General features: G+C 33.0%; 5 protein-coding genes and 1 long non-coding RNA gene across 8 annotated transcripts; 3 read left to right on the top strand and 3 right to left on the bottom strand.

The window, feature by feature from the left end:
- The first annotated feature begins 337 nt into the window (after positions 1 to 337).
- Positions 338 to 7845, top strand: LOC110999804. Of its 2 annotated transcripts, none has more exons than XR_006750174.1 (4): positions 338 to 707; positions 2375 to 2585; positions 7099 to 7351; positions 7622 to 7845. XR_006750174.1 is itself a non-coding variant. In XM_022269036.2 (4 exons), the coding sequence occupies exons 1-4, from the start codon at positions 653 to 655 to the stop codon at positions 7773 to 7775; spliced, it is 669 nt and encodes a 222-aa protein (XP_022124728.1). In that variant the 5' UTR covers positions 341 to 652; the 3' UTR covers positions 7776 to 7845. The 2 variants fall into 2 exon arrangements, 1 of the variants encoding a protein (XP_022124728.1); XM_022269036.2 differs by having other exon boundaries at positions 341 to 707; positions 2375 to 2581.
- Positions 7846 to 8041: 196 nt separating this feature from the next.
- LOC110999784 (RNA exonuclease 5) lies at positions 8042 to 10091 on the bottom strand. 2 transcript variants are annotated; one of them, XM_022269012.2, is made up of 2 exons: positions 9794 to 10091; positions 8042 to 9710 (listed from the first exon to the last, which is right to left on the bottom strand). In XM_022269012.2, the coding sequence occupies exons 1-2, from the start codon at positions 9846 to 9848 to the stop codon at positions 8053 to 8055; spliced, it is 1713 nt and encodes a 570-aa protein (XP_022124704.2). In that variant the 5' UTR covers positions 9849 to 10091; the 3' UTR covers positions 8042 to 8052. The 2 variants fall into 2 exon arrangements, with proteins under 2 accessions (XP_022124704.2, XP_022124703.2); XM_022269011.2 differs by having other exon boundaries at positions 9788 to 10090.
- Positions 10092 to 10221: 130 nt separating this feature from the next.
- Positions 10222 to 12244, top strand: LOC110999785 (UBA-like domain-containing protein 2). Its single transcript, XM_022269013.2, has 4 exons — positions 10222 to 10476; positions 11099 to 11173; positions 11472 to 11705; positions 11919 to 12244. The coding sequence occupies exons 1-4, from the start codon at positions 10369 to 10371 to the stop codon at positions 11943 to 11945; spliced, it is 444 nt and encodes a 147-aa protein (XP_022124705.2). The 5' UTR covers positions 10222 to 10368; the 3' UTR covers positions 11946 to 12244.
- Positions 12245 to 15659: 3415 nt separating this feature from the next.
- On the bottom strand, positions 15660 to 16928 carry LOC110999773. The gene is made up of 2 exons (XM_022268996.2): positions 16743 to 16928; positions 15660 to 16459 (listed from the first exon to the last, which is right to left on the bottom strand). Exon 2 carries the CDS (start codon positions 16450 to 16452, stop codon positions 15832 to 15834), a length of 621 nt encoding a protein of 206 aa, XP_022124688.1. The 5' UTR covers positions 16453 to 16459; positions 16743 to 16928; the 3' UTR covers positions 15660 to 15831.
- A 6083-nt stretch (positions 16929 to 23011) lies between these two features.
- Positions 23012 to 27888, top strand: LOC123689163 (acyl-protein thioesterase 1). The gene is made up of 5 exons (XM_045628122.1): positions 23012 to 23164; positions 23248 to 23279; positions 23363 to 23576; positions 23735 to 23908; positions 27473 to 27888. The coding sequence occupies exons 1-5, from the start codon at positions 23114 to 23116 to the stop codon at positions 27662 to 27664; spliced, it is 663 nt and encodes a 220-aa protein (XP_045484078.1). The 5' UTR covers positions 23012 to 23113; the 3' UTR covers positions 27665 to 27888.
- On the bottom strand, positions 25739 to 26913 carry LOC123689164. The gene is made up of 2 exons (XR_006750207.1): positions 26822 to 26913; positions 25739 to 26359 (listed from the first exon to the last, which is right to left on the bottom strand). It is a non-coding gene; the product is annotated as an uncharacterized LOC123689164 (long non-coding RNA).
- Positions 27889 to 27986: the final 98 nt, after the last annotated feature.

Genomic DNA, 27986 nt, shown 5'->3' on the forward strand with positions numbered 1-27986 from the left:
AAAATATCGTGAGGACACCGAAATGTCTTAGACCCAAAAGTCGACGGCGTGTGTCAGGCACAGAAGGCTGATCACCTTCTTGCCTATAGATTGAAAAATGATTATGACAGGTTCAGAAATCTGAGGCCCAGACCTTAAGAGGTTGTAGCGCTACTGATTGTTTTCCAGTTTGTGAGTAATAAATAGAAATGGTATATTGATATATCTTTATTACAATCAAATAAAATAATTTATCGCTAATCTTTAACGATTTCTTTTCCTATTGAATTAAGTGGCTATTTATAGATCGTTTACTACACCTTTTACTATAGAGTTAAGTGCTAAGTTATTATAATTAGTGGCTTTCGTTTCAACAAAAGAATTTATGCACGAAGGTTGTATGAAAAACAAAATCTCACCAGTAATTGCGTCAATGTGGAAGAATGCTTTACACTCGTTTAATTTGAAAAACGCGAAGGGGGTTGTGAGTGGCGAGGTCAGCTCAGTGGGCTTGTTCCTCCCGTACGGCGTACCTAATGGGTATATATACGATACAATCTTGAGTGCGCAGTCGAGTTTAGTTCAAGTAGTTAACTCGCAGACTTGTGACGTACTAGTCAAAACTTACCCACACGTACTCGTAAATTGAAAATGGCATAAGGCTGCACACACCATGGGCTGCACCAGCAGCGCTCCAGTTATGAAAGACGCTCAGAGTGATGCAACAGGTACAACAAACAAAATATAATAGAGCATTTTAGTTTAGATTACGCGAAATATTTAATTAAATACTACTTACATGTTACGACGACTAAAAGACTTACTAAAGGGGCGACAAATTTATTCCAGTTGACACTTTGTTTTGTTTTAATGTTTGTAACATTATAGATTCGTTCTGATATTTTATTCAATTACTGAAAATTTTATTCTTATTCTTTATAATATATGTAACCGAACAACTCTTTTGTACTAAACAAGTTGTGTTATTTTTACCTTTACACAATGAAATGGAACAAGATATCGCTTATTGTAGAACCTGCTGTCTTGTTAATAGTAATTGCTAAAAACCTTCACTTGTGAATTTTATTACTTAAAGTTTAAGGTACTTTTTTTTAAGTTTACAATAATACATAGCTTCAATCCGGTAAAAAAGTATTTTCTTTAAATGTGTAAAAGGAATGTTAATAAAAGACAATACTAGTCTTTCCAGCCCTGAAAGGATATTCTTGCCTAGGCAATATTTTTATTGTTCAGTTTTCTTTTCTCACGGCTAGCGTTAATTAGATACCTACGATGCAACCTTATAAAAATTGTTTATAAGCATTACACATTAATAAGTATAAATTTCATGGTATCATGTAACACTTTGTTACATAAATTTATTTTTTAAAACTCGAATAATATAATCTAAGTCAAGCTTTTGGATTCCTGCATGATATTAGATAAATTAATTGGTATATCTATAACAATTTATTTATTATCATTTTAAATTTTTAACACTAAAAATAAATTATATAGCAAATGTGTGGCTGTACATTTTTGACTTGAAAATGACTCAAAACTTTATCTTACTTATGCCGTCGTCTTCCTTCGAGGAAATGTTAAGGGCCGCAACCGTGTTCGTCGGAAACAATGACTTACCACCCCTTACTATCTATCTAACGAACATACTACTTTTTCTTATCGCAAACTTTTTACATGCATGCCTTTGTCTACTGTATCTAGGTAACGAAGGACAATTTAAAACCTCTAAAAATAATATAAAATCTCTATTTGATGGGCCTCCGAAATTCGGCAAATCCACTTTTTTGTTATTAAATTTCTGAAACTAATAAAACATTATAACTTTTTTGGAATTCGCCATAATTTAAGCTGTAAAAACCAATAAAGTTTGTTATACAAATTAGAATGCATTGTTACAAAATGTATAACTATTTTAGATCTTTGTGATAGCCTCAAATATCTTAATTAAAAATATTTTCTTTGTAACCTTGTATCATATAGGTTCTAAAATCTTGATAGCTCAACTAAAGACTGAATCAATATCTAATTATAGCATAGCATGAGACGTAAAGCATTTAGGTGTCTATATGTCAATCAAGAGTACACTTAATACTGTTAGCACAAATTACTGCTTTTAATAGATAGTATCTTCTGACCTTAGCTAGTAAAAATGTTGTTGGGTATAAAATTCTACATAATGACTTTATAAGATTTTATGGAACATTTATGGAAAAGAGGGTAAAAGGAATATTAAGACAACTAAATATTAAATAATGTTAAAATAGATGCTTAAAAACATTTCATGGGGATTTAGAGAATTTGAATCTCAAAAAACGTGTGTAACAATTTATTTAGCTGGGTTAGCAAAAAATCTAAATTAATTTCTTTTTAGATGGCGCCAAATCGGAGACAAATAATGGACACTATGCAGCAGAGGAAAAAGTCCAGAATGTAGATGTTAATCACAAGAATCACTTCAGCTTGGACAGCCACTATTCTACTGAGATGCTTCCGAAAAGTGATAAAATAAATGAAAACCTACAATTACCAAGTTATAATTCTATATTTTTAAACAACGATTCAAATTGGTCAGCCAAAGGTTTGTTAGTATCTTGAGCATAAGTATGCTTTGCAACTTTTTTAAATCAATTATTGCTTCTTGATGGTCTTTTAATTGCACTTTCGCGAGCTAATATACAATCAATCAGAGGCAAATAAAGCTTTTCACTTGGGCTAATCGGTTAGTTGGAAAATCCCTCTCTATTATCTCGTAAAATCTCGCAAATAGATATGTGATTGTTTACATATGCAATAAGGTATCCTTGTTACTCTCAATAACAAAACACCATAGTTTCTTGGGTATTACAGACTGTGCCACGAGATTAAACATAATGTAAACAAGTGCTTCTACAACTGGTTCTGTAGCTAGCAATGATGCTAATGCTCTGCTTAATGCTCTTCTATCGATATTCCCTCTTTCGTATGCATATATTATGCAATATACATCAATGATAGCCTGTACATTTTTTAAGCCACCCTTAATTGTGACCCTATCCAGGGAAACCTTCTTTTCCACACTCCAAACGCTCTTTCCGCCACATTTCATTTCATTTTTTGCTTTTTCTTTTAATAAACGTATTTATCATAGCTTGATTTCTGTGACAAACAGCTATCATCATCTTGTTTACCCTTCCTATAGTGAGTACTTATTTTTTACTAATGGTTAGATATTTAGCATTAGTTACTCTAACCACGGATCAAAAAATGCATTTTGCTGATATTTAACTAACAGTTACGATATTTAACCAATAGTTGAGTTAACTACGGATCAAAAAACTGGCCCTCAACAGCCCTCAAGCAACAAAGGCAACTTAACTAAAACTAAGCACTTTAGTTAATACGCTCGGTAGCTGGTATAGCAACGAAATAAACAAACGTGACATTGCAAACACCTCACTTTGTATAAATGTATATTTAAATGAAAAGGAAACAAAAGCGAGGGCGCAATTTGCTATTTAAAGCGAGTTGGTATTTAGATATGCAAAAACTAAGCATAAACCAGCCTTATTATGCTACTAATATATGTACCTTCTACTTTTAAGTACACATCGTGTTTTAAATTAATTTCATTGTAACCTTCGAATACTTTTTTTTAAATTCTGAAGGTAAACGTTGAACATTAATAATAATGAACGGAACATTTACTTATCACATACAGTTATTTTATTTTAAGACTAATCTTTAGTTTCTTCTGAAGCTTAGGATTTAAGAATTATATAGCATTTAAAAGAATAAAAATATGTTTGGGTATGTAATCGAATTAATAAATGCTTTTCTTGCATGACTTGATACATGTTCTTGATTCAAGATTAATCTATGGTAATGGCAGTGCAATTTAATATTACATTAAAGTGAAAACACATATAAATACAATAAAGTTATGCATAATTAAGAAATAAAACGCCATTGATAATAATAATATTTGCAAGAAAATGGTACAAAAACGTTATAGTGGTGGGACAATCTTTTCAAGTTCGCATAGTCTGCCACACATAATAAATAAATAAATATATAATAGAATGCAAATTTGTTATTAAAGAAATTTTACTTAGAAATTACAGTATTGTTACATTATTGCTAGTACCTAAAGTTAGAGCGTTTTTATTGTTTTTTACACGACATCCTTCAAAAGACTTAACGTGCTCTATTAATATTAATGCAATGCCCGATTCTTCTATCAGACATACTAGCCAGTAATTTAAAGTTCTGATTATACAATAATAATTATATTCAATAATACATGCTTTCCGAAATCAGTAAAACGTATAATAAATTAAGTGAACTATTGTTGAACCAACACAAATGGCTTTGGCACTAATGGCCGCTGTGAGACCACTACACACACTTATCGCTCTCTTTATTAAAGAGTTTGATGTGTTGTTTAGAGTTGACGTCAATAATTCATTTAATGAAGCCTTTTTTTCAACAAGGTGAATTAATTATAAAATTTTATAGAATCAGAGGCATAAAATTAACATACAAATGTTACGAAGTTCAGGAGTTGGTTGTCATCAAGGAGATCAATAAATTTTTGGATAAAAAATTGAAAATCAAATTATACCGTCTGGTATCGTGATTAAAGTATTCTGAGATAGGAATCAGATGATTTACTTTTTGCTCTTTCTAAGATCATGTAACTTGATTGTTGATCTTTAAATTTTGATAAATGTATGATGGCGAGACTTTGACACCTACAACAAATTAATACAAATCATAAAAAAAACATCGCTATACCTCTTAGAGGCACCGGTTATCAAAGCCTTTGTAAAATGCTTTAATTCATCAATATCAAAATTTAAACATCAATTTCACAGATATAACCGCTCACTGCACTGTTTATTTTAAAATTCTGTTTTTTTTTTTCAATTTAAGACATGTTTCTTCGTTTTGGCCTCTATGGAATTATTCTGATCATGATTTTGATAATCTTTTAAAAACTTCTGTGAAATTTGAAAATTGATTTCTATTTTAAACGTTCGTTTTGAAACATCTTGGATTTAAGCATCGTTCCCTGTTCGAATTGACGGATTGATAGTAGGTACGCATGATAACAACTGTACCTAAGTCTTCCAGCGTTTCTTTCCAGAAAATAGACAACGTATAAGGCAACAGTACAAACAAGACTGATCGGGCGGGGTCTAAGGTCGGTCATTAACTTAATGCTTATCCTTCGCCAAACACTGGCAGCCTTTATGACACTGAATCACTTCGAATCCAATTGCCTTCGCTTATGAGTGCCCAAGTTTAAGTTTATTTGTGGCATTGAAGTAAGTAGCCTTGGGCTGCCTGGTTTTGGGCAATAGATTGCCATATAAGTCATTGTCGTTTTATTCGCCACACCACGCTCAACATCATACGACGCTCTCTTCCCACCGCCTAGAATATTTGCAACCATTTTGGAGCCAACTGGCATCGTTAGGGTCGATCGCATACGGCCGGATGGGATGTCTTTGATCTCTTGGAGAATGAGATGGGCTTTGATATGATACATGCTACTTATGTGGAGATATTAGCCCTGTCTCACCTCCCTTGGACAAGCACAAAACCTGGTGCAGCCGCAGGGTAGAAGAAAAATAATAAACGGCAAAAAATATGTCTTTCCTCGAACATTAATTATGTTCCATTTACGGTAGAGACTCTTCGGCGGTGGGGTACAAGTGCACAGGCGCTAATAAAAAATTTAATCTGGCGCCTAGTGCGTGAGCTTGGTGCTATCCTCGCTCAACGAATAAAAGTAACTATCGCAAATCACATAAATGCTGCTAACATTGAAAGTCCTAAATTGCAACGGGAACCAAATTTTAAAATTGTATTTTAGTTTTCTATTCATTCATTTTGAATTATTATTATTATCACTGCTAAGCATAAAAATATTGTAAATTATTTCCGAAAATATTCACGTTTTCTACTCGAATTGTATAGAAACGCTAACTTACCATAATACAGCGATTAGACTGGCGGTCAATCACCTGCACCTGAACTTGTCCTCTTACTAAAATTAATATTACTTTCGCTCCCTAAACGTTTCACAAAACGCAATTCTAGAATTAACGTATTTGGGTATATAGTATTTTATGAACCTTAGTAAACCTAATGTTTATGTGGTCGAAACTTCCGGTTTTTGATAAAATTACTTACATTTAAATAGAAAATTTATTTCATTGTCATTGCTTTTGCTGTGTTACAGCTAAGTTAGCTAAAATTAGACCTAGAGCAAGTGTGGTTTAAAATTTTGCCTAATGAGAATTTGGTATTTCCTAACAGTATTTTTTTACTTCGGAAATCGACTCTTGCTCATCACTCATGATCGCTTCATAAGCATTGGATAAGTTAAGTTTTAAGAATGACAGGTCGTAATAATCAATAACTAATACGAGTTTTAGTTTCACACAAAATTTTATACATCTTAATATATATATTTCTTGTGTGCGTGTGTATGTGACTGAACTCCTCCTAAACGACTGGACCGATTTAGACGAATTTTTTTGTGTGTGTTCAAGGGGATCTGGGAATGGTTTAGATTCACAATTTTGTCCGCTGGACAATGTTTTTTTAATTAATTTTCAATTTATTAGTTGTTGTTGATTTTGGAATGTTTTACATTGGATCCGACAGACGGCGCTACCATCGCAGTGTCAAATTTTAAATAATATTCGAATTTTAATTTTAGTCTGTCCGAAATTTAAAAAAAGTTTTGTTATCATTGTGTTATATCGTGTGTGACCATGTGCTGGATCGTTAGATATTGTCATAACATTTAAATAATAATTTTCATCAAAATGGCTTATTAAAAATTGAAATTTTGAAATTAAAGACGTGTAGACAGGACAACGTCTGTCGGATCCGCTAGTAGTTACATAAATATCTCTTGTCGTGACGCCTTCGTAGAATCTCATCGGGATTTCACAATATGAAATTGGTGTCAACACCACCGCATACAACCGTTTCTTAAGATGTTGGCTAATTATGAGATATTAAATTCGACTTTAACCATATTTTCTAAAGTTAAAGTATAAAAAATATGTATTATATTTCTATGTATTTCAATCATTTCAGGTATAGACAATAGTATAAACAATGATAGCCAGAAAAACATCGTACAAACAGAGGAAAATTTTAAAACATTTATCGAAGTAGTAGATCACGTTTTAGTGAATAAAGTAGTAGAACCTGAAGAATTAGAAGAATCACAAGAAACAATTGCTATAAGGATTGAACCAGAACCTGAGAATGTTTCAATAAAAGACGAAATTACACCAGCAGACAATAAAACTAATGAAACTTCTATTAATGAAGATTTAGAAGAAACGTAAGTTAGAAGCTAATCTTATTTGTTATCTAAAATTAATTAATATAATTAAATTTGTTTGTTAATTATTATCTAAATTAAAGAAGCACTGATACAAGATACTGCATAGGCTAACATTATTAGATTATAACAGTTTTTTATATTATTAAAACTTTTTTGTACCAAATAAATAAAATACTTACGGTCCTTAGCAATTGTACAGTTTTCATAGCGCAGTAGTACTGTTAATTTATTTTACAGAGAACGATTTATTTAATTTAAATGTTTTAGGGACGAGGTAAAGAACATTTTAGAACATGAAAGTCCAACACAGTCTGAAAGCCGGTCCACTCGTTGGGAGGCTTTAGCGGATATAGCTGCAGAACTTCCACCTTCTCTTGCTGTGGACCCTGTTACTGGGCAAATATACTCCCTTACCAAATAAATAATTATGTCTAAAATAGTTAAATAATAAAAGTTTCGTCATATGGTCATTTACATCTTTTTTAACTGCATACTTATTTTTTTATTATACTATTAGATTTAGTTTATTGGCCCTACCCTACTTTACCTAATACACCTACTTGATTTAAAATAAAGCCTAAAAAAACACATACATTATTATTGTTTCTGAACATTGCTGTTTGTGATGACTGAATTTCATTGTCTATTAGTTAGAACTATTAAGGATAGTAATAATTTTAAACACCAAAAAATTTGCTTTATATATCTTTTACTTTTATCATAGCAACTCCATTTTCAGCAGTAGTACCACTAAAAACAACAACAAATAGAGCAGATTCCTTCAGACTATTCCAAATATTATTCACCCACTCATCAATATTTGTTGCATGACAAGATTCTAGAGGCGAATTGTGTTTCAAATGTGCCATAATTAAATTGTAATCATTAGCAGCTTCTGTAACAGTAGTGATAACTTCATCTACTGTATCAACTGTACAAAGTTTTACTTTTTTAGGTTTACCCTTTTTTAACTGTGTACTCATACTGTCTTTGGCTTGTGTTAAGTATGTATGATAGTCCCCAGTGATATCATCACAGCCCACTACCAGAGATGTCTTTTTCTGCTCAATAATATGATTAAAAATTGATAAGGCATAATCAGATTTTGTAGACATTCTTACTACATTTTCTTTATAGGTCTGTCTATTCGTATGCACAGCATCTCCAAATTCAATGGATTTGCTTAATTTTAATTGAACTAATTTAAGAGCTGCTATAGAATCCTCTATTGAACAATGGCCATTCTGATTTGTTTGTATATCCATATTTAAAAACTCTTTAACTAAAATCTTCAATTTGGTTTTCCGTGTTCTTTCACCAGTAAAATTATATATTAAACTAGTATCAATTACATAAGGATGAAACATTTTTAAAGCATGTAAGTCAGAGTTAAGTGACTGACCAACCAATATAGCATCAGGTGGTAATACTTCACGTAACTCTTTTTGAACATCTTCTAATCTCTTGGTAATATTTTCTAAAGAAGATTCTGTAATACCAGAATATCTAGTCAAATAATCTGTAATGTTGTTATAGGGTTTAACCAGAGACTCATACACCAATTTGTATTCCTCATCTACAACCGAGACACGAGTCAGTTCTGATCCAACATTTGTAATGCACATTTCACAATCTAGCCCGAACATAGGAGAATCAGCTGTGACAGCTTTATACTCTTCTTTAGAGAAAACATAATCTGAGTATATATTTTTCAACTTGCCTTTCAAAGGGACTGGGTAGTTTTCTTCAATCAATTGCCAAGCAGATAACAGAAGTTGAGTTCTAGGGAACTTATCTTCACATTCTATCTTTACTATCTTTTCTTCATTATCTTCGTCAATGGGAAATACTGCTCTCATCATAACCATTAGATCTTTCCGGACTTCTAAAGCCAAGTTCAAGCTTCCATATTTCTCTATAATGCACTCTTTCTCTGTTTCTGAAAGAGGCACTAAAGCTAATTCTTTAACAAGGGAACCACTGTATACAGATGGTGTTAATATTTCAACAAAATTCTCAAAGATTTTATTAATGTTAATTAATTTTTCTTTGTGTTCTTCTAATTGATTTATTGAAATGCCCTCAATTATAAGACAAGTTGTTTGGCACACATGATTGCATTTATCTATAGTATACCACCTTGGTGATTCAGTTATGTTTAAATTTCCCAACAATGAATGTAGAAGCAAGTGCTGAATGTCTGTTAAAACTATAGGAATTCTTTCATTTAATGGTGTAGCAAGAGATGCTATATGGCCAGTTGATTTTAAACGAAATTTTGGAGTGTGTTTCTTAGGAGGTTTTACAGAAGTTCTTTCTTCAACTGTAACTTCTACTTTATTTTTCCTTCTGTTATCTGAAAACACATATAAATGATAACAACTATTGTTTTATGTAAATTAATTATGAAAATAATACATAAATTTTACTTACACTTACTTTGAACTTCTCTACGTGCCTTTTTCTTGCACGGCTCGTAAGAGAGATTCATCATAATATTTTCAATTTGAGGTTAGTTTTTAAAAAAATGCAAATAATGGTTATTATAGATTCTAATTCATAATATAATTCGAATTTTTATGAAGTTGTAAAATATATACATTCATGTTTTGATAATGTTACAAAATAATCACATTCAGACTTCTCAAATCTCAATAAACATCGAAGCACAGCAAGCTTATTAATTTATTTAGAAACCACAGATATACTAAAGGTAAAAGCCAAAAGGTTAACTAGTGACTTGTGGAAATAAAGTAGCGCTGAAAGTCGAAGAAGAGTACAAACTACCACAGACACATTATTTTGTGGTCAGTTAAATTAATAGTATAAAAATAGATACCTTTACTCTAATTTTCATCTGTTAGTTCAGACCACAGTTTTTACTCTTAGAGTGCCTTAGGCTAAGACGATAGATAATCTGCGTTTGTGAATGTGCCTATTGAATAATAAACATTTCTTGATTTCGTTATTTCTGACGGTGACTCCTATTTATCATTAATTCTACGCCTGTAAATATGGATTCATTACGTGAACAAGTAATGATAAATCAATTTGTGTTAGCTGCTGGTTGTGCTCGGGAACAAGCTAAACAATTACTGCAAGCAGCTCATTGGCAGTTTGAGGTAAATGCTAAATATTCCTAAAACATGTAAACAAACATTAAAATCATGAAATGGCTGCTACTGTGTTTATATTTTTGAAGAAAATCATTTGATAACCTATGACGATTACAAATGTTTTGTTTCGGTTAAGGGATTGCGTTTGCAACTATTAACACCGTAACTAAAGACTTCTACAGGTATTGAGATAACTACCGTAGATTATGTGTACACACATTGATAACGACAAAAAAGAACCTATTGACAATGTTATTGTTAAAAGTAGTATTTAGAATTTTGATGAGTTGTTAGTAAATATTATGGCTATTTTCTTCTTGTTGTCAATTTTATATTTATGTTATTGGTTATCTTATATTGCTTTAAGGTTAAAAATGCAATTTCAGTGCATATAACAACAATGCAAGTTAATAGTAAAAATTTGTTTAAGACTAGCATTATTAAACTAAATTTTAAGAAAACTTATAAAGAATAAAACAATATTTTTAATTTAAAGACACATACTAATGCTTATTGTATAAGTAGATGTAAAGTGTTTATAGATTACTTGCTTTTTTACATTTGTGAATCATCAGCAAGCAAAGTAAAGTGTTTAACTGACATTAAAGCTTGTATTTTGAAATTTCAGACTGCACTTTCAATATTCTTCCAAGAAGTTGCTATACCATCTGCAAATGGTATTGCAACACAGCATTATCCGCAGGTGAGCTTCATGATCAGACTTGTAGACTTTGTTAGACTTCAATATTGTAAATAAAATAATTATGTATGTAGCTATAATTAATAAACCTATAAGTTTGTAATTCTGTAATTTATTACCTTTAACTTAAATTTTTTGAAGTTTATCAATTGTAAAAAGCCTAAAGAATATTTAAGACTTAAGATACATTCTAATGCTCTTTATTCAAACATTATGGTGTTTTAACATATTTATTTTTATAATAGTACTTGGGTTTCTCTCTTCACCTAGTTATTGTTAAAAAAATTCAATATAATTTCAGCAATTGATGACCCCATGCAACACACCGGCAACTCCACCAAATTTCCCAGATGCTTTAGCAGCTTTTTCACGGTTATCAACTACTGGAAGCCCCAGCAACACAGGTGGCGGCAGCATCAGCGGCCTGGCACCGCCTGTCTCGCCCCTCGCCACACACCCTCCAGCACAACCTAACACATTCTCCACTGCAAATCAGCAGACTAATAATTATACACCGCTTTCTTGCTCAACTGCGGTAAGCCTTTGACTTTTACAGTTAATTGAAAATCAATTAGGTAACCAAATTAATTGTAAATTTTCTCTAGTGGCAAAATAAGTAGATGAATGATGGATCTTTAAAAAAAATGTTATGTAGAGACAAATTAATTTCTCATCTGATGTGATGAGTTTTACAAACTTTATCATAATTTTTTTTAAATATATTTTTTATATTATTCATCTGTTCCAGGTGTGCAGAGAACACATGCCAAGATAAATTGTAAATGTAGATTAGGACCATCTGTAATTTATTTTTCTAATGGTGCGCGATTCGAGCTGTGGACTTTTGAACATTATTTCTGACACCCATAGTACAGATTGGGATGTTATAGTCAATCATGTTGTAAACATAAATATTGTCACTGTTCATACTATAATAAATAGTGGTTTCTGAAACAAATTGCACTATATAACTTGTGTTACAATTTTCATACATTAGAAATCTATAACTGTGATTATAACTATCAAATTAGTAAAACTTATTGATGTATTATTAAAAGAAATTGTTATTTTTCGTTATACAGTCATTCTTTTCTATACATAATATGTATAATGTTAGTTAAATTGAATCTAAGTTCTGTATTATATTCAGTATACATGTATTATACACAGCTTCATAAAAGACAATATTATGAATGTAATTAAAGTGATTAATTAAGACAAGGTGTTTTTATACATTTAGTGTCATGGCAAAAATTACACAACAAAATATAAAATTCAGTTTTAATTAATTTGTTGTAAACAGCAATAAGCATAACAGCCTAATTACCCTTTCATCATTCATGTGTTACATTTTGGTTAGAGTTTCCATGTACTGTGTGGTGCTCATCTTCACTTTTAGATGTATCTCCAAGTTGACTATCAGGGTTTAATTCTTGGTTTCCCATTTCTTGTGGGAATTTGTTGCCATTTCCAACCAATATTTCCCCACTCGTGCTTGGACTAAAAACTGTTGACTGTTTGCTCTTTTTAAAAATCAGCTGAAAATGGTGGTGTAATGATATATATATGAAACATGAAAAATTTGCACATCTTCGAACTACACCCGTCCAAGTTATTAAAATATGGAAAAACCTTATTTTCTTTAAAAAATGTATGTCAGTACATACATAAGATCTAATCTTGTCTACTACTAAAATCTAATCTACTTTGTAATTGAAAATACGAAAATTAACCTTCATCATGCCAAGTACAGAGTTCTTTACAAGGAAAAAATTACCTTGTATAGCTGGGGTCTTTCATACATCCATATAAATATTACTGAGGCAACAATAATTGACAAACAAAATATTAAATATTTTGATGAGTAACTATAAGCCTCTATAAATATATTGCACCAATTTCTTCGTTGCATGATATAGGTCTATAGAAATTTTTCCTACTTTTAATAATATTCATTGTTGCAATACAATAAAAAATCATTGAAGATAAAAAATTAACAACGTCTTTTATGCATGGCGCTTTTCAAAAAATAATAGAGTTGGTATGCCCGTATGCATAATGTGTGGCAATTACGTCAAATATTTCAAATTTCAGCAGAATAACAGCCAGAATGTACCTTTAAATTTCAATGTGTACCTATGTTCAACAGAATTATCTAACACGTAGGTTACTTCTATAATATTTTTATAAATGCGTTAATTACGACGAATAATTTTAGAGTTTTACCTATAATTAATGTGCACACACCTACAACTTTATTGTTTCTAAAATCTGTTTGCTAGTCCGATCTCTCTCTCTTTAGTCGGCAGCTCAGTTCTTAGCGTCGTGGTCAGCAACGAAACATTTAGCGCGGACTATCTGCTTCCACCGGTTTCTGTCCAGCGCTTCTCTTATGACATTGTATAGCTTTGAAGACGATGAGTCTTTCACTTGATCGGTCCATCTGGTTGGTGAGCGGCCACGTGATCTTTTGCCTTCTGTGTTACCAACCACGATCAGCTTCTCCAAGTTCTCATCGCCTTTGCGCATTGTGTGGCCGAAATACGATACGATTCGCTGTAGGCATACGGTAGACAAGCGAGTTCGTATGCGAAGTTGGGTCAGGATTGATGTGTTGGTGCGCTTCGCAGTCCACGGTATTCTGAGCATTCGCCGCCAGCACCACATCTCAAAGGCATCGATTCTTTGTCGTTCTCGAGCCAGGATGGTCCACGTTTCTACTCCATACAGGAAGATAGGGAAAACCAGAGCCCGTATCAGTCTTATTTTAGTTTTGATGCCAATTCCTCTTTTCTTCCAGATGTTGCCTAAACGTGTCATGGCATCCTTAGCCATGCCGATTCGCCTTTTTATTTCGGGGACAGAGCTGCCGTCGTTGGAGATCTGGGATCCAAGATATATAAAGCGGTCTACGATATTAATTCCAGGAATGTTACAAGTGACACGTGGAAGCTTACTGGCTCGATCCACTAACATCAGTTTAGTTTTTGTTCTGTTCACTGCGAGGCCTATGTTTGTGCTTTCTAGCTCGAGTCTTTGGAACAGTTCTTCCATATCTTCCATGGATGTTGCCAGAAGAACCGTGTCGTCAGTGCCGCTAGTCCGATAGAATCTGAATAATAGACACTTTCTAAAATATTGTCCTGGTTGTCTGCAAATAATTTACAATTAAATGCCACAAAAACAAAATGCATAAGATTTACTTTACCTAATGTTAAAACTACAACTAAAGAGCTTAAACTGAACACTGAAAAACTAACTTTAGTTGATTCTACGGTATTCTTACAATAGACCAAAATCTTTAATGGCGTTAGCATATCACTAAACTTTCTGACGAGCTTAGTTCTGCGGCATACGCTATTAGAAAAATTAGGCAACTCACAGACGAGGAAACTACCAGAATAGTAGTAGTATTTTAGTTACTTTCACAGCGATATGTCGTATGAAATTCTTTTATGGGGCAAAACGTGCTATTAGGTCAATTTCTTGCTTGAAACCACTTAGAAATTTACTCAAGGAAATCGATATTTTGACGGTACCTTCCCGGTATATCTACAACTGTATCGTTTTTGTGTGTAAAATTAGTTCTCTTATACTATTATAGGCACGTAAGTCTAGCGCTGGCCGATACGTGGAGGGGATTGCTGCGCATGTGTACTGTGGTGCGGGGCCGGAATGCGACTGGAGAGCCAATCGACGCTCTTCATTCCGCTAGCCCCCCTCAGGTACCTTATTTTTTACTTCTGCGCAATAACGGTCAGCGCTAGAGTTTCGTGCCGCTACTTGTAAAGAACAGTGACATTCAGAATAGCAATACAAGAAATAAGGGAAAACTTTTCCAGCAATCTTACAGGTTGCAGAAAATAAATACTTACTTCATTTATGGGCCTAAATATACGCTGCTATAACATGATTTCTAGCGAAATATATATATATAGCCTTGGCCTTCCAACAGATTCAAACCACATTTAAAAAAACATTAATGTGTAAAAGTTACTACACATTTAATGACTACGCAGAAGATAAAAACGCGGGCAATAGTTCTAATAATATTGTAATAATTTTTTTTGTTATCTTGGAAGTGTTGTGAATATGTGTGTAATGGTGAATGTGGTAAATCACTGAACAGATTTTTATTTAATTTTTTACTTATGTTACTTTAACGACGTTGTGCTTTATAACATTTTCCTTTTAATAATTGTTCTGTAGAGGGAGGGTAAAACAGTCCGAGTTTTTTGCCCGTTCTTCACAGAAAACGGCACCCTGGTAGTTTTGCTCTTTCGCGAATTTTGGAAACGTTTTTGACATTTATAAGCATGCCCTAAGACGCATGTAAACTGAATAAACGAATTTTGATTGTATTTTATTACATAAGAATAATCTTCTTAACTGATCAATCAACTTTGAAATTTGGGATGATGTTTAAAAGAAAACCAGCATCTATTTATGAAATTCTGTATTAAAGTTATTACAATAAATTTTTTTAACAGTTTTAATAATTGATATTTTTTACACTTTAGATGGAGAAAGGTAAATTATGAAAAATATAGTTTCTATTAACAAATTTTATGTTTAAAATTGCTTTACTATTATCACAATAAACTTTTAACACAAATTTTGCTTAAAAATAAACACAATTATGTTTTATACAAAATTATAACTTAAATGTACATCATTTCTGCCATTGATGACATCTTCTTAGGTATATGAACTAGAGTTTCAAAATAACTTGCAAGTTCATCAATAGTTACATCACATGGAGGATTCAGTGCCTGCTGAGAACAAGATGTAGACGAGTTACTCTCTAAAACAGTTTCTTGACTTTGTTTCCTATTTGAAGTTTGATTAGTTTGCCAACCCTTAAATTTATTAAGATCTGAATTTTTTCTGCTATCCTTAGATTTTTCTGATGAAATATGAAGCTGATTACATGTATCTACAAGTGCATGCAAACATATTATATTGCCACTGGAACTTGATAGTGGACATTTAGAAACAGTGTTATGTAAAAATGACTTTTGGAGTGGACTTCTGTGTGTTGGATGACATTGTGACAACTTTAATACTGGTTCTCTGAGTATTTTACAGTGCTTTCTTTTGCCTAGTGCATACTTTTTTCTCACTGTGTGGCAAATGCATTTATTTTGATGAGTAGGTTTGGTTAGAGAATTCCTTTTTTGAAATTGAGTTACAAATGGGTTATCATCTTTAATAATTTTGTTTACTTTTGATGATTCTATTTCTAGCCGCCCAACTCTTAGTGATATGTCATCTGTAGCCATTTTTATTCTGAAATAGTCAAGGTAAAATAAATTAAATGGATTATAAATAAATAGTCAACAACCAATAGACCAAGGTCCAATATTGTATTGGGATAGGCTGCCTTTTACATTGTCAAAATATACATTTACTTCTTCTATCCTTTTAAACTTAACTTTAGCCGGCATTTAAAACAGTGCTTTTTATTTCTAAAGTTGTAGCCAATTTAAAAATAACAATTTTAAATGTTTTGGTCACAACCCAAAACAACACAAACACAACTGTCAACTGTGACAAACAAAATGCAACTTACGTCTAAAATTCGTTTACCAATTCTTGTCTATTCTTATAGAAGGTTTTAGGTCTTTACAATTTACATATACATGATACAATAACTTATGAGCAAGAATTCGTTACTGCTTTAAGAATTATATTGAATTTTTAAGCACATAGTAAAGAATAATGACACTGCTAAAAATAACATCGTAACTTCGTAAATCAGTTTTTTTTTTTTTTTTTTTTTTTTCCTTTGGCTCTAACACTGTTTGTGCATTAGCCAGCGTCAAGTATGGGATTTTTATAATTCGTTGTTTTAATTATTTACAGTTTATGCATAATGAAAAAACTAAGGAAACCAATCGCGACATAACATAAATAATTGAAAGCGCATAAATTTACAAATAATCAGAATAATTAATAATGGAAAAAAATCAAAATTATAGTTTAATGTTATTATTTACAATAAACATACTTATAATACTATATACAAGGGGATTTAAATCTCGAAGAAGTAAATAAATATTGGTAGGAAGGGGAACGGACAGAGAAACTAAAGAAGTATATAAGGAAGAATGGTCATACTTAGGACAAGAAAAGAAAACATGATTCAAGTCAGAATAGCTCTCGCCACACTCACAGGCGGTACTAGTTACGATACCGAGTTTGTGCAAATGAACTGGAAGGCTGTTATGTCCCAGACGCATACGGATTATAGTAGAAGTGGCAGTTTTACCAAGCGACAATTTGGCAAACCACGGCTTCCTGGGAACGGAAGACTGTATAGCATACAAGAAACGACCCTTAATCCGGCCGTTCTTTTCCCAACACATATTCCACGAATTGTGGAGATATATGCCGGGCAAAGCAGCAAGATCATGGCCAAAATTCTTGTACGGGTATACGTCACCGGTCACAGTAGCACTGTTAGCCAAACTGTCAGCTTTCACATTTCCAGAGATACCACAGTGACTAGGTATCCAACAAAATGATACTAAATAGTTGTGTAATTGGCATTGCAACAGCTTTCTCCTACATTCAAATATAACATGAAAGAATGGGTTTAGTTTAAGTGAAAATTTTGCTAAGCTCTGTAATGCACTTAAGGAATCGGTAAATACAACGGTTTTTTTGAGTTTGAAACACAGCACATATTCAAGAGCTTTTAGTAGTCCAAAACATTCACCGGTAAAGACCGATGATTCTGGAGGTAATTTAATTTTCTGAACTATGTTGTACTGTTTGTGGTACACTCCAACACCAACACACCCATTGGAGTGTTTAGAAGCATCTGTATACATTTGATGCCAGTTAGGCCATTTCATATTGACATTGGAATTAAAGTTTGCATTAGCATTAAAATCAGATTTTTCAATGCCAATAGAAAAGCATATCTCAGGAGAAAGAAGTAGAGAATCATAAGAAGAGCTAAATAGGGGAAGGATATAAAAGGAATGAGTTGGGGCTTGTAATTGTTTAAATTTCAGAAAGCTTTTTAATAGACAAGGTAAAGGTTTATGTGAAGAGGGTAATTTTTGAGAAAGAGATTCCAGTTTGGAAATGAGGGGATGATTATGGAACTGGGCAGTTCTAAAAATGAATCTATCTGACAGATATTGACGCCTTAAGTTTAATGGAGGGTCACAACATTCTATTTGCAGAGCATTAACCGGGCTCGATTTCATAGCACCAGAAACAATCCTCAAAGCCCTAGACTGTATGAGATCTAGTTTTCTAAAGCCTGCTACATTACCTGGATCTAAGAAAAAGGTCCCAAAATCAAGAACGCTTCTAATGACAGCATTATACACCAACCTCAATGTGGCCGGGTGAGCACCCCACCAAACTCCACTGAGACATCTCAGCATATTCAAGTGTCGCTCACATTTACCAACCACAAATTCGCAGTGTGGTTGACCTGTTAGTTTAGAATCAAGTATAGCTCCTAAGAACTTTACTTGATTATTGACGGGTAATATATTATCGCAATCATATCTTATAGTTGGTGAGGGAGGATTTCTGGATTTAGTGAAAAGTACGACGGTACTTTTTGAGGGAGACAGATCTAGGCCATTTGCATCCATCCAAGATTTTAGGAAAGATAAAGAGGACGAGACACGTTGTTCAGCATTACTTACAGACTTATCAGAGGCATAAATAACCAAGTCATCGGCATATTGTAATATACTAACTGAATCTCCGATAGAGTTTTCTAGGTCATGTGTATAAATATTGTACAATAAAGGACTCAGCACAGACCCTTGTGGCAAACCCTTCCATACCAGCCTACTAGGCATGTAAGGGCCGCCAACATCTAAAATAATTTTCCTCTCTGATAGAAGATTTACAATGAAATTATTTAAAAAATAAGGAACCTTTAATTTATCTAATTTACTTTTTAGAATATGTAACAAAACATTATCATAAGCCGAATTAATATCCAAGAAAGCTGCGACTACTGACTTTTTATTTGAGAAAGCATTACGAATGTCCGTGACTAATATGCCTAAATTGTCACACACACTTTTACCTTTTCGAAATCCAAACTGAGTTGGTGACAGATATTTATTATTTTCTATATACCATTCAAGCCGATTTTTAATTAAATGTTCAACAACTTTTGTTATCACCGATGACAAGACTATAGGACGGTATGATTTAATATCAGATCGAATCTTAGACGGTTTTAAAAATGGCAGCACTATTTGACTTCGCCAAGATGACGGTATGTCATTTGTCAATAGAACTTTATTTATTAAATTTAAAAAGTAATTTAATCCATTTTCGCCAAGGTGAGACAAAAAGGAATATGGGATCCCATCTTCCCCAGGAGCACTGTCTTTAACGTAATTTAATACACCTTTTAATTCTAATAACGTAAAAGGTAGATTTAGTGAGGAAGGGACAACATCAGAGTTATTTTGTGTAGAAGAGTGGATGAGATCTGGAGCAGAAGGAGGAGCCAAGCGATCAAGGAATTGATCAGCTAATTCTATAGGAAGCAACGACGGGTTAGAAGGATTGATAGCTGACCTGAATCTTTTGATATTTCGCCAAATGACAGAAGTATTTATTCCAGGTGATAAAGAGCTACAATATTTCCTCCAACCCTCAGATTTCTTTTTTTTAAATAGTTTTTTAACCTCTTTCATTACATTCATTAGGACCTCGTAATTTTCCATAGACATATCATTGCGATAATTAAGCTCAGCTGCCTTGCGTTTTTTAATAGCTGTGGTACATTCTTCATCCCACCATGGTGGAGATGACAACTTATTACTACTCGGCTTTTTCCTAGGAAAAACACTATCAGCCGATTCTAACAAAACATCTTGTAAATAATTACTATTTGTGACATTATCTTCTGAGCAATTATTCAGTTTCTCTTCTACTAATAAACTGTATTGACTCCATTTCGAGTCTATGATTTTGTGTTTAAGGCGAGACTTTTTAATAAACATATTACTATTTTTTTTACAGGGAAATGAAATGATTATGGGATAATGATCACTATTGTAAGATGAACACAAAGTAGACCAAGAGAGAGAAGATGCTAAATTGGGAGTACAGATGGACAGGTCAATGGCACTAATTACTTCACCAGGCTTTGTAAGGCGAGTAGGAGAACCCGTATTTAAAATGCACAGGTTATACATGTCTAAGATATCCAATAATTCATACCCGTACCTATTAGATACTGAACTACCCCACGATGTATGATGAGAGTTGAAATCACCCAGAATCATGAAAGGCTGAGGGAGAACTGAAATTAAGTTTTTAATTTCATTGAATATTTGCAAGGAGGGGTGAGGGACATATATAGAGACAAAACAGATACCATCAACAATAGCTGTAATGATAGAAAAGCTGTTACTATGTGAAGGAAGAGGGAAGGAAGAAAAGATGCTTGAGTTTCTGATGAGCAGGCATACACCACCATACCCATCAGCCCTGTCTTCTCTCAAGCAAGAATAACCAGGGATTTTGAATACCTGATCTGGCTTAAGCCAGGTTTCAGATAAAGAAAAAATAAAAGGATTAAAATTATTTATAATGTGTATAATTTCATGCTTTTTGTTTATAATACTGCGGCAGTTCCATTGAACTAACCTGTCCATGTTGGCCATTATTATTATCAGTGTAGGAATTAATTAAATTAGCAGCGTGGGACGGTATAGATAAATTAGGTTGAGAAAGTAATTTAATTAATGTAGTAATTAACTCTATTATTGTCTGTTGTGAATTTGCATTAGGCGATGATGGTAATGCACATCCATTAGAAGGCTCTGGCATATTGTAGTCTCTTACAAGAGACTCATGTGCTACATGATCGAAACCTTTACTGTGTTGAGGAGGCGTTCTGGGTTTAGTGAAGACTGTTTTTTTATAAGATATTGTACGTGGAGGTGGTGAACCAGGCAATACTGTATTTCCACCAGGAAGAGATTTACTTGGGAAAGAGGATACAACATCAGCAAATGATTTCGAAATTGGGGGATGTAATTTTGACGCTTCAATATAAGATAAGCTATTCTCTGCCATTGTTACTTTTATATCTGTTTGTCTCACATATTCTGGGCATTTTTTGCTTGAAGCAAAGTGCAGCCCAGAGCATAAGCAGCAAGAACCATGGTCTTCCTCTACATTACAAGTATCTCCAGTGTGGCCTTGACCACACTTGTAACACCTGGGCTTTGACCTGCATTGGACCTTGGTGTGCCCAAAGCGGCAACAATTAAAGCACTGAATTGTGGGATACACATACAATTTAACCGGCATAGAATTATAACACATAAATATCCGTTTAGGCAAAACTTGTCCATCAAATGTAAAAACAACTGTTTGTGAAGGTTTCCACGTAGGTGAGTTATTGACCATGATTTTATAATTAAGTCGCCTGATTTTTATAATTTCCCCACACCCAATGGGTATGTTAGTGTTTTCCATAATATCTTCAGGAGACCATTCCGTTGGTACTCCCCTAACCAAACCCATCCTTGTAATATTGAAAGTAGGGATAAAAGCTTTCATGTTGTTAGTTGGTAAGCAGTTTGCATTTATAAAGCTGTTTGCGTCTGTATATTTACTAAAAGTTAATGTCATTTTATTTCTGCCAATACGTTTTAAACTACCATCTACAATATTTTTAAACAGAAATTTTTTTAAAAATCTCCCGAATACAACTGGGTGTAAAACTGTGCTATCATCATCAGCAGACTGTACTTTCTGCACATGTACCACAAACGGGCCGTGGTCATTGGCATCGTAACTAGCCCTACCAATTTGTGTGGTGGGTTTAGAAGATATACCGGTGGAAAGAGGCATTGTTGTCTTATTTGTGGAAGGACTAGGTGGAGGCAAATTGTTGGTTGGTGGTGTCACAGTGGTCTCAGCAAATTCATCTGTGCATTGACAAGAATGACTGTCTGAGGGTTTAGAGTGTTCTGTAGTACTTTTGCGTTTCTTTTTATTGCAATGTTTGCACATTTTATGTAAATTTTGCCTGTGACTGCGCTTCAGCTTTCTTTTAGAGGCCAAAGAACAGTCTGAATCCATACCGGATTCATTGGAAATGGTGATAAATGCAACCGCGGGGGGCGCCGTGCCCCCCGGGTCCGGAGGCTCGTTCATAAAACTCAGAAAAGCTTACCAAAACTCGAAGAAAGAAGAAGAAAAATATAAATAATAATACAAATTATAAATATATACAATATTTAACTATTCTGATCACTAAATTTTAAAAAAATATTATTTTACAGAAAATTCAAACAAAAATCGCGCCCGCCAAATTCGAAGCTTCCCGCGTTTTTTTTCTACTTACCCGTAAATCAGTTTCAATGACGTCTGATTCATGATTGCACAGACTGCATATCATATAGAGTCAAGTGAATTATAGAATAATAATACACTATCGGGATGTATTCTATACAAAGACCAAAGAAAAGGGAAATACCTACAGCGTGTAAATAGACACTAAATAGACAGCAAAAAAGAGTGTTTACCATAAGTATATGAAATAGTCATATGTGCATTGATGAATGATTTCCTTCAGCAGGCAGCCCATACGTCTACAATAATTGCACAATCTAGTTGGTTGATTGTACAATATTATTAGCATTAGTGTAGGGATAATATTATTGAAAAATTTCGCATTGATAGAACAGAAGTTTGAGCGAGCTTGAATTTTAATTTTTTTCCCGCTATGCCATTATATTCTGGTAGAACTATGCCATTGAGTATTGACTATTGACGGTCGACAACAAACGACAGCGAACAGACTGGACACTGGTATAGAGTATAGACTGGTAGATCTATACTCTTGAAGTATATAATCATTAAAAAATAAATAGTCGTTCCTGCATCGTCCGTGAATAGTTTCCGTATCGATTTCTTCTCGATTTGTCTATAATGGAACCAAATCCAGTTATTATTGCTGCTACAGCCAAACAAACAGCTTCTGTAAGTCAGCTTCCCATGTATATGCTTATTATTTTTTACTATTTCAAATTAAGATATTTGATAATACATCTATTTTTTTCCAGCTTATCTTTTTACATGGACTTGGAGACACTGGGTAAGATGTGTCTCATATATCTATAGTATTATAATTATTTATTGAAAATATTGTTCAATAATATGAGATGGTATTTATTTTAGTCATGGATGGGCTAGCACAATTGCTGCCATTAGAGGACCTCATATTAAAGTTATATGTCCAACAGCATCAACTATGCCTGTGACACTCAATGCAGGTTTCAGGATGCCTTCTTGGTTCGACTTAAGAACTTTAGATGCTACTGCTCCCGAAGATGAAGAAGGAATAGTAAATGCAACTACGCTTATTCATCGACTTATATCTGATGAAGTTAAAGTAAGTTAGTCAAAAATCTGATGAAGTTAAAGTAGTTAAGTGTCATAAGTTTTATTTGGTACCATGTAATTTGAAAAAAAAATATAATGATTTATTAAAAAAATATATATATTTCACCAATAAATATTTACAGATGTTTTATGTCTCTTATTTTCTAGGCCGGTATTCCAGCTGGCAGAATATTACTGGGTGGGTTTTCCCAGGGTGGTGCATTAGCTCTCCATGCTGCTCTTACATACTCAGAACCACTTGCTGGAGTAATGTCTCTTTCATGTTGGCTACCAAGACATGCTCATTTTCCTGATTGTGTGAAGGCTCCAAAAGAATTACCAGTAAGTGATTAGAGTAATTTGTCCAGCATACCATTAAACATTTATTATACTGTTCTACATATGAATGTTGTAGTTGTAGGTAGCGGCTTACTAGAATTAAAATTAAGCATTTTATAAAGTCTTTTGAAAGTGGTAAGATTTTTCTTTAAGGGGTAGACTAAGAAATTATTCTATAGGAAATTTGATTGGTAAATCCTAACTGAAGTTGTCCCTTTAAACTTGTCTATGTTTTATGCCATAATGATATATTAAATATTTTTGTTCCCATTTCATACCATTTCCATTGAATAGTTTAATTATCCATTCAGTGTATTAATTTTAATATATTCCTTAGCACAATTTACAAACATAAATATATATACAACATCTTCATTTGCATTACAGATCCTACAACAATGTGTGCATATTTTGAATTTCTAATGATAAGGGCATTTCCTTGCTTTAGGTGTTAGGTGTTTTGTAACTAATAAGAGAGAAGAACCACTTGATAATTCATTTTAAAGAAAATAATGTACAAAGCAACCAGTGATTTTTCTAAAAATGAAATTACCAAGATCTTTTGGGTATACTGTCTCCTACATCCCAATGCTTGTTATAAAATGTGCATTAGCCATAGCATACATTCACTTTTGATCAAGGTTTGACTTAAATTTCTTTTCTATGGTTGATGAAATTTATTGAAGAAAACTTCAATTAAAATGATTTTGTAATTCTTTTGCCAGATGGTATTTATTTATTTATTAGAATTCTTACTGCTAACATTCATATTCTAAAACAAAACACAGAGACATTATACAAACCAAAACAGATAACATTGACAATCAATATATACATAAAACCGAAAATGATTTGATTGGGTCCAGATGCCCTATTACTATGGTCCCCTAGTGCCAAAATTAAACTTTACATCTGATTATAATAAAGACTAAAAAGATTTCTCATTTCTTTAAGATGTATCAAGTTAAGGTTCTAAATAACATTTAGCAGTTACTACTTCGCTATAGAAATATAGTTCGTTTTGAGGATCAAACCGGAGTAAATGTATGAGTAATGTATTATGTCTTTAATCTTAGCTGGTTTCCGTTTTCGTGGTGCAGTATATACATTTTGAGGTTGTTCTCCTACACATAATCTAACTTCAACTCGATACAAAGTAAACTGTGAAAAAGTACCGGCCATCGTATTGCGGTGTAACGGTTTGTGTTATTTGGAAAATACCACCTCACGATAAGCGGATATCACAGCAACATTGTTGATATTATCATTGTAGAGCTATTTTTAATTTTTAGTCCTTTACTTTAAAAAGTCTCTCATCTTTAAGTTCTTCGTTCTCTCTTTTGAGCGACTTTTCCATAAATACAACATCATAAGGATTGTATTGACGGCAATCTTAAACCAAATTGACGTAGTATTCTGGTGAATAGCTTGTTTGGTGCTCTTTTACTCAATTGTGGCAAAATCTCTATCTTTGGGCATCACTTGTTTTCTCAAAAACCCCATTGCTGTGCAGTTCATCGAGAAGAGTTAATAAATACTTATTTTTGTTTTGACTGAAACAACTGTCGCAAAATATTGTAAGGTTCATGTGTTCCGGTTGTATACTATTTTCAATGTAATTTAAAGCTGTTATTACTTCATTGGGTCCTGTCAGAGCGTTATATTCTGTATATAGCTGCTGTACCATCCTTTATATTATGGACTGCTGTTTTATGCAACACAACTGCCTCTGTTAGTAGTCATCTTGAATGTTTGTGACGGGCAAATGTAATTTTGTTAAGATACGGAGATAGTGGCGTTTTAATAAATAAAAAATACTAGGCATAGACACTGACTAGCTCTACACGCTGGTAATATCAGCACTAAAAGTCCCTAAGTGGATTTTGGGACTTCTGCACCAGAACCCTTCAATTAATGCTTAATATTTCAAAGAAAAAACTAAATTGTATATGTTTCCGCGAACATAAGATGCTTAGAAAAATGAAAACAGTACTTCATATCGTATTTAAATTATAATAGGCTAAGTATTTGCATTTCTTATTGCCCCTGGGGGTCAGTGGCATAACTAGGCCATCTGGGGCCGTGGCAAATTCCTGTCAAAGTCACGTACTCAGTTTTATTTTAATAAACTTCGAGATTATCAGCGTACTTAATTACACGATGTCCCAATACTGGACATAGACTTCCTCGAAATGGTCTGTTGTCCTCACGCTAGCTCAATTCGTATTAGAGACATCACATTCATCCATATAACATAATATCTCAATGCATTCATAATCTATTCGCTAGCTTTTCGGTGAAGGATCAACAACGTGAGGAAACCTGCATACATTGCCAATGAAATAATTTATTTTCAATAAAATATTTATTAAGAAAAATCATATGTAACATCATAAGATCGGGCCATGGAGTTTTCGTTTGATTGCCAATAACCTGTCTTGTCTCATAGAGTTTCTGAAATAGATTTTATAAATTTTAGTTTTGAAAGTAATCCTTCAGCACTAGCAGTTGTCACAGGAATTGTCATGAATGCAGAGTGCATACTTTAGGAAAGCTGCAGGACATAAAATGATTTTTTATTTATTTATTAATAGATCAGCAAGGGCTCTTAATACACGAAGATTTTTCTATTTCGTCTCTGGGAGTGGATCGAAAACTCAGAATGTATCTAGCAAATGATTCAGATATGTCTTTTTTATATATCCCAAAAAAATCTTGAGCTATTTTTAATACATTAGTGTCATTTAAATTTCATGGCTGCAAAATACTGAAATTTTAAACAATTTCATTCATTGGAAGGAATTGCGATATCAGTTGGTATATAATCCTACTCGATAAGATATGTTCACTTTGAACAAACTTTCTGGATTTTTTAAGACGCTCCTCTTCGCAAAACTTATCAAAATGGCGTTTTACCTTCTTCTTATGAGTTGTAGAAATTTCAGGGGTGATGAACTATTTTTTGCTACACTAATTGTTATTGCTTCCATTTAAGTAGGATCTCCCAATGGAAATTTTTAATAAAAATTGTAGTTTACTTTCTTTTTGAGTGAAACAGCTTCATTTCTTGCACCTGATTTGCAATTTTACAGAATTTTTTACGTTAGCGCTTTTTGAACTTTAAGAAACTGAACTTTTAGTGCAAAAACCGCATCATGACGTCCTACCCATCTATTAGGGTTTAATGTTGTTGAAGTTGAAGGCTCACTTTATCTATTAGATATAAAATTTGATAAAATATTCCACCACTGTGTTAGCATTTTTTTAATAAAATCTTTGTCATCAAATAATTTTGTTTTTATTGACAAATTATGTTAATCATGAATTTATTTGAGCGCAAGTATGTATTGTATATCTTTCACTGATTAGATAACTTTTACACAATCTTGTTCCTGTTGTATACACAACATACTTTCTGGTTCAACTTAAAAATCAACTTGAACATAGCACACCTTATACAATGCTAAATTGATAATGTAAAATAGAGTTGGTTGAGACTTGAAGTGAGTAATAATAAAGCCACTTTTTAATGATATAATATACAAGCATTATTTTTTTAATTTACAGATATTCCAAGCGCATGGTGACTGTGACCCAGTAGTACCATACAAGTGGGGACAAATGACTGCATCATTCCTGAAAACATTTATGAAGAATATTGAATTTAATACATACCAAGGATTGTCACACAGCTCTTCTGATGCAGAACTGAAAGACATGAAAGTATTTATAGAGAAAACTTTGCCAGCTGTAAAATAAATATAAGAACAAATCATGTACTTACAAAATAAAATAATTTTATATTTAAAAAAATAACTATGTTGTACATTGTGGTTCTTAGTTTAAGTATGTAATAGGTTCCAAAGGTTAAGTAGAGTATTTGAAATGCTCTAGGATTTAGATGTTAAATTAAATACACATAATACTTTTATTCCGTATCAATCTCTGAGCATTTTTATTTTCAGAAGAAAATATTAGTAATCATCTAAAATAAAAAGATATTTAAATTAAAATTGTTTTATTTATTTCCGACAACGCACTCGCGAGCCCTCTGGCATTAAGAGTGTCCATGGGCGGCGGT

This window comes from Pieris rapae, chromosome 4 (assembly GCF_905147795.1).
Source record: "Pieris rapae chromosome 4, ilPieRapa1.1, whole genome shotgun sequence".
NCBI lineage: Eukaryota > Metazoa > Arthropoda > Insecta > Lepidoptera > Pieridae > Pieris > Pieris rapae.